This window comes from Malurus melanocephalus, unplaced genomic scaffold, assembly GCF_030028575.1.
Source record: "Malurus melanocephalus ecotype Western Australia unplaced genomic scaffold, MMel_1.1 scaffold_181, whole genome shotgun sequence".
NCBI lineage: Eukaryota > Metazoa > Chordata > Aves > Passeriformes > Maluridae > Malurus > Malurus melanocephalus.
Window position 1 is genome coordinate 54229 of NW_026623413.1, and position 9659 is coordinate 63887.

At 43.7% G+C, this 9659-nt stretch overlaps 1 protein-coding gene across 4 annotated transcripts; it reads right to left on the reverse strand.

The window, feature by feature from the left end:
- Positions 1 to 1612: 1612 nt before the first annotated feature.
- On the reverse strand, positions 1613 to 9659 carry PBX3 (PBX homeobox 3). Of its 4 annotated transcripts, none has more exons than XM_057372975.1 (4): positions 9630 to 9659; positions 8558 to 9166; positions 7641 to 7714; positions 1613 to 2349 (listed from the first exon to the last, which is right to left on the reverse strand). In XM_057372975.1, the coding sequence occupies exons 2-4, from the start codon at positions 8752 to 8754 to the stop codon at positions 2021 to 2023; spliced, it is 600 nt and encodes a 199-aa protein (XP_057228958.1). In that variant the 5' UTR covers positions 8755 to 9166; positions 9630 to 9659; the 3' UTR covers positions 1613 to 2020. The 4 variants fall into 4 exon arrangements, with proteins under 4 accessions (XP_057228958.1, XP_057228957.1, XP_057228956.1 ...); XM_057372974.1 differs by having other exon boundaries at positions 9495 to 9653; XM_057372973.1 differs by having other exon boundaries at positions 8558 to 9653.

The following is a 9659-nucleotide window of genomic DNA, read 5'->3' on the forward strand; positions in this document are numbered from 1 at the left end:
GACAGTTGAATAAAATCTATGGACAATATTACAACCCCTTCCTTCCTAAATGAAGGAAAATACATGTGTGATTTGCATCRGAAACGGTGGGAAACGCTGTGGGTGAGTGGGGGTGACAAATGTCTACAGCCCCACTGGCCAGGAATCTGCTCCTTCCATTTGCCTTCAGCTCRTTGGGTCCTTATACCAATCCCCAAAACAGCAGAACTGGCAAAACTACCTCCACTCCACACAGGTACAGTTCTCAGCACAGGAGCCGTCAGCAGGCACAGGCATTAGAATACAAAGCTGTAAGATATATCTAAAATAATCCCACAAAAAAAATCAGATGACACAAAGAATTCTAATACTTTCCTTTTGTTAAGATACAGTAACTGAGAATACAATGAAATTCTTCATGTTCAGTATCTCCCATTAGATCAATTAATATTCAGAGAAAGGCTTTAACATGAAGTTTAAATAATCATAGAAGGAGAAAAAGAACCACCAATGTTCTAGAAGCTTCTCTAGACCTTTCAATCAATTTTATTTATATGCAAAACCAAGAGAAACTCAGAAAAAACAAAGCTCCTCCTGATGCTAAAGCTCTCAATTTACTGACAGGCAAATGGCTTCATGCTGCCACTTAATCTCATTTCTTGCATAATGCCCTCTAATTAGCATATCAAAGTGAATTAATACTTCTAGGGCATTAGCAATGGGAAAATCTGCTCCAGGCTTCACAATAGCAGTTAAGCAAGAGCCAAGAAATCCTCAAAAACACCACAAACCACTTTGCATTGCAAAACTGTTCAATTTATTTATCCTCTCTCTCTAAACACTTTTACCGCACACTGTTTTACTACTGTTCACCAAACAAAATGATAATTGCCAAAGTTACCAGCATCTGTAATGCCTGTTTAGAATCCTAATTTAGATTGTGTACTTGAAGCTCTCGAGATGCTTCCATTGACCCCGTCATACACCACAGGACAYACCGGAAAACTGTTGTTCTTTTAAAAAATGCTGTCAGGATAGTATTATTAAATAACCTTTTCCACTTACAATAAATGATTAAAAATTAAATAATCTATGACAAAGCCACCTGCTGGACAATGAGGAATGAGAGATTGGCTTTAAATGTTGATGCATGACTGAAGTATACCAAAAGGGTTTGACCTGTAAACACAGGATACAAACCCACCTCCCTTGCAGGTGATGGATTTGTATTACATGGGATATTCAGTGAATCACATTGTTACAGTGCCTATGACTGTGCAACACGCAATGAACTACCATTAACAAAAGAACTGGAACGCCTAAAAGAGCATAAAATTAAAGTAAGAACATAATGATTTTTACTATATGCTTTTATGCAAAACATACTATTTTTATCCAATTCCTGACGCAATAAACATGTCTGAGTTGCTATAATCAGAGATCAGAGCTTTTCTCCTTTAAAAAATGTTTTCAGAATCTACATTCARTCGCAGGTCACTTTGCAAAATATAAGTTGTAATTTATAAACAAGRTCTAAAAATCCCTGCAATTTAATCACCTTAGCGCTTCACATCAGTCTTCAAAAACAGAAAAAGGACRTTGAGGGGAAAAAAAMCSCAACACCCAAACCCTACCTCCCAACACCAGAACTCCCATCCTAAGCCATGGAAGGGCCCGAAGCACCAAGGGATGGCCAGTAACAAAGACTAAAAGAAAATGCCAGGGGTCACTGGGGTTTTCTGCATTTCTGTTTGCAACATGAAGGGCGAAAGTAAGTATGGGAATAGCAATAAATTATGTTGGATATTTATCTGGCACTTTGAACGTCCCTAAAGAATATGCATTACTGAAATCCACACGGTGTTGGAGGAGCAGGCTGCATTACCTTTCCTATTTAATTCCCTGCTTCCTTCCCAATCCCGGCAGCACCATGGAGGAGCTCTAATGTCCAGCTGAGCTGCACAATTCATCTGTTTGGCTGATGAACTACTCCAACTCTATAAAAGCATGAACTGTAAGAGCTGACAGAAACTTTAATAATTTATATTAAATATTGATGTGAATTATTTACTCCATTCACACTTAAAGCCAGGAATTGCCTACCAGAGAAAAGCAAACGTGACAAAAGGTCAACACACTGGTGAGAAAAGGCAGGCGGTGTCAGGCATGTGTTATCTGAACCATGCTGATCACCTTGATAAGCGAAGAGCATTAAACATGACTGCTGAGCAAACAAACAAAGCATTCTTCTCAGGGTGTCAATCCCGGCACTCCGACAGCTCCAGCTAATTCCAGCGCCACGCCGGGACCGCAACTCCGCTCGGGGCTCCGCTGCTTTGGGCTCGCTCGCGCACCGATTCACATCCATTCCTGCTGTTCATAAAAATATTCATCGAAGCATCATGTGCGCGATGTGCGAGGAATTGAAAAACAGCCKAAAATCTGAGGACAGAGCCAAACCGGACTGCCACGCGCTCCGCTCCGTAATTATTAATACAGCCTTCATTCAGATTTAAATATTGCGTTGCATTTGTAACAATTTAGAATGTCTAATTCTGCTTATATTTGTCTACGGTAGACTGCAAATATCATTATATTAATGTTTCACACAAATCAATGTTTAAATTGAAAAAAGACAGCATAATATCCATATCATACAACTTTTCCATTGAAAGCTGCAGGAACGGAGCTTGATAAATGTGTTAAATCCCGTAAAAAAAAAAAAAAAAAAAGACTGTTTTGCATTCCCTACATGCCATGATAATAATTTATCTCTGAATGCAAAAATTCCTTAACTTACAAAAAGCATCCTAAAATACACCACACAGTAACTGCTGCAATTTGGTATTTTCAGATAAGCAAGCAAATGTGTTGAATTCAAAAATAAATGGAAAGACATGAAAGACAGCTATAATAAAATAAAATAAAATAAAACAAAATAAAATAAAATAAAACAAAGCAAAATAAAATAAAATAAAATAGAATAAAATAAAATAAATCATTGCTCCTCGTTACATTAGTATTGACAAGTCGGGCCAAATTTATTCTCTACAAAGGGAAAAAAAACATCTCTGGAACCACTAATCCCAGTACTCAAGGTGAAGATGGATATTTAAATGCAGCAAGGAGCACCAGCAACAAGGAGTGCTGAAGGTAGCTGTAGTCTCAGCTTCTGTGAGACAAAATACCACGAATTTCTCTAATGCCCATAATCATCAAATCGCCATTTTCTCAACTAGAAGAGTGCACTGGTAGAAATCCACAAAAGAACTGGGCTACTGATAATGAATATGTTGGAAACAGATGACCAAACGACAATCAAGACACTTTATTCAATTTATTTTTTCCTGGTAGGACATTTATGAAGAAAAGCAATGTCATTGCCATAARGACAGTGCAAACGACCAAACATTGTGCTGCACGGCATCATTTGTAATACATCTGCTGGCAATTAAAAAAAAAAAAACATTCAAAAGTACAACCACTGGGTTGGCGACAAACCTTGGTACTGAAGCATGAGATGGGAAACAAAAGCTAAACAATTTAAGCTGAGCTGGACACACATAAACACACAGTACTGACTTCTTCAGGAAGTCAGGCAACAAAAAAATACGTATTTAACAGCTTAAAAAAAAAAACCAAAAAGAACAGCACATAAATATTTTAAACAGCTAAAGTGAGTAACAATAACATCACAGCTGATATTTAAAAAATAGTCAACATACACACACACACATACACACACACATATATATGTGCTATCAGCGCCATTTGATTGCTCCATCAGAATCCTCGCATGTTCCTGCACGATTGCCAGCATTGCATGCTATAGAGTATTATTAAGAGCTGTTGGCACTAAACCACAGTTTACAAACACTGCAAAGTTGAAATTGGTGCAGCGCAAAGGCAGAGTGCTGTGAGTGGCTTTTCACATCCCCATGGTGCTGACAGGGGTTAACATTTTCCAACTCTGCCAGAGGCACGCAAAGCCAGCGCTGCTCCAAGGAGTCCCCTCGCCGCGGGTTACAGATTCTCCAACATATTGACAAGGGGCGTTCCTGAGCACTTGGGCCATGTCATCAATAAGGAGCTTTGCAGCAGCCAGGGCCCGATGCAGMTCTTTAATCACAGCGTTGCAGAGCACGGCTATTTACAGTTGTAGCGATAAAAATAAAGGTAACTTGCAACGGAACGGCGAGGAATTAACCCCGTGGTTAACGCACRATTTGTCTGATTTTCAGAGCTTTTTTTTATTCATTTTTTAAAACAAAAATCTAGGCAAGGGGAGAATGTTCTTAATGAACATTTTCATCCTCTCTCTTTAGACATAAAAAATAGTTGCAGCAGCCCGAGCAGCCGAGCAGGCCTTTCGCTTCCCCTGCGGACACCTCCTGCAGTCGAGAAGTTCATTAAGTTTTATGATCTTCCCAAGTCAGTCCTGCTTATAAGCCTCACAAAGGCCACAAATCTGGCAAACCATCATGTATGCCATTAGGCTTTACTAGGAAATGAATGCTATTTAGGGGTGGTGGTGACAGTAAATTCGGGGTTGGTTGGCAGCTATCATTGTTGCTGCTGGACTTAGGGAAATAAATAAATAAYTKTACATGTGTACACGGTAATGCACACGAATTCAGACATTTTCATAAATGTGTGATCCTATCTCTACAAATGACGCTTAAAGACAAAACCCCAAATAATCTAACAACGCAATCCAGGACCTMATAATATGTTGTTCCATTGGGAAATAATTGCAATTCCCTAAGACATTTTAAGACTACAAGAATTAATATATTAATTAGAACTTCTTTCTTCATAAGAATAACCAGAACCCCAGGTAGAACAACATCCTAAGGGAAGCTTAACAAAATCACCAACCTGAAGGTGTTTTAGTCAGTAAAAAAAAGCTATTAAAAAAACCAAACAATGGTGCAAATCAGTTTTTGATTCCTCCTGGCAGGGCATGAAGRAACATACTGTGACGCAGGTAAGCAACAGATGTGAGCGTGCACTGCGAAGGCAACTTCACCGTTTCCAGTGACACCTTGGAGAACGGGTAAAGCACAGCCAAACCGAGTCACTAGGTCCTCCCTTGCTCACCTTCCTATTTTATTGGTGGGCCTTCGGTAGAACTTTGGTATAATTTTTCTTTGAACTAATTAAGGCCAGAAGTGGCAGTTTCTTCATGAACACCGTGCTACCTTGTGGTTGCCTCTCAGAATACACACGGCTATTAATAGCTGTAAAGCACTTAAATGTATTATGTAGCACTTTTGAAAATGTTAAAATGTTAAAAGAAATGTCAAGCTAAATTCAGCAAGTCGGTGATTTTCTTTGTACATGGTAAATATCTCACAGGGAGAAAAAATAAAAATCTTCAGTTCCTGACCCTGTGTGAGGCTTTCAGAAATGAGATACATCCATTAACCCTTGCCAGGAAGCGACAGAGTCGCTCCATGTAAACTGARGATTCCTCCTTCATCTCTCTCCCAGCCAGTCTCACAAAGTCCTCCCTGACTGTACTGAAAACTACTAAAATGCAAATAAATACATAATTCAATATAAAATTTACTTAAATATCAGATTAGTTGCTTCTGAACAGACATGACTGCTAGGCTCCAGCTTCTCTCCTCATCCCTTGGAAGACAGTGATAAAGCCATCACGGCAATTCCCACACCCAGGTAAACTTTGGTTCTGATCAGAAAGAATTCAACACCAGCACATGATCCCATCARARGCAGGTTTAAGCTCTCAGACCATAAGAAAATGCAGAGCCCATGGGGGAGAGGGGATACCTCAGCTTTAACCACACCTCAGACCCTTCCTAGTGCTTCCAGTTTAGAATCGTCTGAGCCGTTCCCTCCAAAAACAGCTTCYAGAATACAGGCTACAATTTATTTTCACATTTTCTTTGCTTTAGCACGCTAACTAAAGCCTGCACAGACATTTGCCTCAACTGGGAGACCCCGAGTGAAGGTCTCCCTCCGGGAAGAGTTTTTGGTGGAGGTGTGGATCCATCTCCATCAATCACCCGGAGCATTAATCGTGTCCCTCCCGTGCTGCSGGGCTGGCAGGAGCTCGCCTTTGGGCAGCCAGACGCCTTCACTCTTTGTTGATTCTCAGCGATCKCACAAAAGAGAGATAACTTGAAAACTTGCTCGACTTCTTGCAGCACAAATGCAGGATCCCAACTTACAAGTTATCACTGAAACACCCCGAAAGGTTTCAGACCACGGAGTCTCTTGTCAGGTTCYCTCTCGCCTGCGAGACGGCGGCGGCCTCACAAATAGCCTGTGCCAGTAATCCCAGTGCTGAAAGGACTCGGGTTTTCTTCGCAGCTCACCTCTGACATGTGCCTGACYACACTTGCCTTTCAAAACACTGAGGATAAGCCCTCTGCAAATAAAGTGACCGCGGGACCCACGCCTGCCTCCTTAATTGAAACGTGCCTCCTGCAAATGTCTGAACACCGAGGGCAGGTTGCTCTCTGGATCCGGAGCAGGACAGGCAAAGAAGTTTAGGGAAAGGCAGGAAACAAACAAAAGCCAAAAAAAGGACTGAAAGGGGTTACGGAGCCGACCGAGGCGGAACGTAGGTAGGTGGGAAGGGAGGGCAGGAGAGGGATCATTCCCCTTATCCCGGGTAATATAATGCAACATAAAGCAGAATCAATCTTAATATTCACAACACAGTCAATACCCTAGTGCTTAGCTGTCAGCAGGAACTGAAGTGGATCCCCGGTAGCAAAGAAACCCTTGGATGCAAAACACCATAATTCTCTTAGAACCGCTCACTCCGGGCTCCACAGCTCAGATTTGCAATGATTTCACATTGGATTGTTTTTGTCCAGTTTTATTTTTTCAGTGTGAAATTAAGCAGAACGTCAGTATCACACAGAGCTAAAAAGCCAGGCAATGGCTTTACTTATGTGTGAATAAATGTCTATTTCTTCTAAAATCCAAATTATAATAAATGTTTTTGTTATTGTTTGATGTTCTTACTATTGTTAAATGTTATTATTCTTATCAAATATTGTTCTCACTAAATGCCCTTATTCTCATAATACAAAGCAGAATCCTTTCTGCAAATTTTCTTCTTAAAAAAAAATACAAATTCAGTGATGTGAAAAAATTGCAAAAAATCTTCTAAAACGCCCGAAGAAAAGCACGAAGTTTATTCCTGTCGCGTTAATATAGAAGAAAAAAAAAAGAATGTACTTTTGGGAGGATTTTTGAGAATTTGGGCGTTGAAAAGCCCAGCGCCCGGGAGGCAGCGGAGCAGCGCGGGCACAGGAGCGGGGTCGGGGAGCGCACGGCGGGGCCGCCGCGGGCTCGGCTCGGCWCCCCCGCCCCTCACAAAGCTCCCGGGCCGCTCCCGGGGTTCAAACCCGCGGTCACACCGCCCCGGGAAGTCTTTCACACACCGGCTGACGGGAACGCGGCAGCGCAGGCGCTCCGGGGCCGCGGGGGCCGTCAGGGGACCCCCGGGCCGTTTCAGGGCGCTGCCGCCGCCCGGGCTCCCCTCACGGGTCCCGGAGGGTTCCCCGGGCCGGCCCGGCCCCGCTCCCGGCGGCGGTGTGAGGGGAGCCGGGCCCGGCGCGGCGGGAGGACAGACCGAGCGCTAAGATGGCTGCGGCGGCGGCGGCGCGGCCGGCCCGTACCTGTTTTCTCCTTGATCTCGCAGAGGACGCTGAACAGGGCGGGTTTCATCCTGTGGCAGTTCAGGGCGTGTTTCCTGCAAGAGAGCACAGGACAAGCGGTTAGCGCCGGGCTCCGGCAACATGGCGCCGTGGCGAGCCCCGCGCTGGGGCCGCTCGCCCCCCGTTCGGGGGTCCCGGGGCCGCGGGCAGCCAGGGCCGCCCCGAACCCTCCTCATCCCTCCTCGCTTTTGTGCAGAATTATCATTGTGCAAACACCGCCCGAACCAGGGGGGAAAAACCACCCCCCTTGTCCCCGTCCTGCGATATTAGAACTGATTTATTAAGGAGATTGGGGCGGGGGGGGAGGTGTACAGAGTTAACATTGTTTTTTTGTATTTATTGTGATTTAATACAACCAGGGTTTGGTTTGGGTTTTATTCACACACACATACACCCTCTCTCCTGCAGCAGTATCTGGTCAGACTTAAAATTCATCTGCTGCCACTTTTGAGAAAAGAATAGAAAGAAAGAGACAAAGTTGTACTTTGAAGGATGGCAGGACAGACAGACGGATGGACCGGCGCGCCAAGGCCGGGATCCACCGGACAGTGTCCAGCGGGAACGGSCAGGGATCGGCCACAGCCTCCCGCACACCACAGTGACGGCAGAGCCAGCAAATACTTCTACATTTATTATATCTCTTTTTTTTTTAAGGAAAGAAATCATTAAATAGCAACTTGGCTCTGCCTTGGCTGCTGGTAATTTCTCTAACGGCCCCAAGAAGTTGCTCTTAATTGTGAGACTCCCGGTCTCTGCAGAGGAGCAGGAAGGAGAGAAACAAAAACCACACACACACACCAAAAATAATTTTTAAAATAATAGTAATAATAATAATAATAATAATAATAAAATACAAGGTTTAATTAGACGAAACCAACTTTGCTTGTGCCTCATCCAGGCTTTGGTCAGTGATGGTCATGATCTGATGGAGGATGTCGCCGATGTCCTGCTTCCTGCCGTCGCCGTCAGCCCCTTCGTGTCCGTGGGGAGGCGGCAGGGCCATGCCCCCCTGCACCGAGTGCCCGGCCAGGTTGACGCCGGCCAGAGTCTGCAGCATCCTGGACTGATCGTCCATGGCTCCGGGCCGGGCCGCGCTCCGGGCGCTCACGGCAGCGCCTGCCCCGCTCAGTCCCAGTGCCGCGCTCCTGACCGCGCTCTGCACACACACCACCAAAAAAGGGGAAAAAAAAAAAAAAAGCCAAACAAAACAAGAACAACAAAAATAACAACAAAAAAAAGGTAGTATTTGTGTTTTGACCGGATCTCAGCTGTTTATTCCACTCTCTCTTCTTCTTCCCAGGGTAGTAAATCACTCTCTTCTTTAGTTACAATCTTCTTTCATCATCATCATATTGGTGCCTCGGATAAATGAGCTGAGCAGATTTCTGTGAGGTTTTCCTGGTACAATCTTCCTCCAAAGGTTTTTTTTTTTCCCCTTTTTTATTTTTATTGTTGCTTTTTATGTCTTTCCCCACTTGTCCAAAAATCTTCTTTGCAAAAAGGCAAAATTAAAAAAAAAAATTTAAATATAAAATCAAAAAGACTCGCTTTCAAATCCTTCAGAAGTTGAGAGGGTGCAAACAGCAAAAACCACAACAAACCAGCGAACACCCCCACCCCTAAATTGCAACATAAAAAAGCCAAGAAAACACAATCACAGAGGGRAAAAAAAAAATTAATCGCCCTCCCCCCCAAATAACAAACGATCCCAAGTCTGTGCACGGGGGTGAGACAGCAGCAATCAAAAGTTTGAACTTGTGCAAAGAAAAGAGCGGAAATAACGGGGAAAGAATTGTAAAAAAATTAATTACACACTCTCTGCAAAGCAATGTGCAAAAATATCGGCCCGCCGGAATTTATGAGCCCCGCGCCCGGTGCCCGCGCGTGTTTTATGTTGTTTGATGGCCGCTCCGGTGAGGGATTGACAGGCTGCCAACGCCACTCACTCACCGCAGACGTGTCACCCTGTGAAGGAGGCGA

What these genes read in the sequence shown, in the direction of transcription:
- PBX3 (XM_057372975.1), bottom strand. Translation starts at nt 8,754, where the DNA reads ATGGACGATCAGTCCAGGATGCTGCAGACTCTGGCCGGCGTCAACCTG. An exon ending in CTGGATGAGGCACAAGCAAA is followed by an intron (nt 7,715 to 8,557) that starts GTTGGTTTCGTC and finishes GCTCTCTTGCAG; the next exon opens with GAAACACGCCCTGAACTGCC. An exon ending in CGAGATCAAGGAGAAAACAG is followed by an intron (nt 2,350 to 7,640) that starts GTACGGGCCGGC and finishes TATGAACAGCAG; the next exon opens with GAATGGATGTGAATCGGTGC.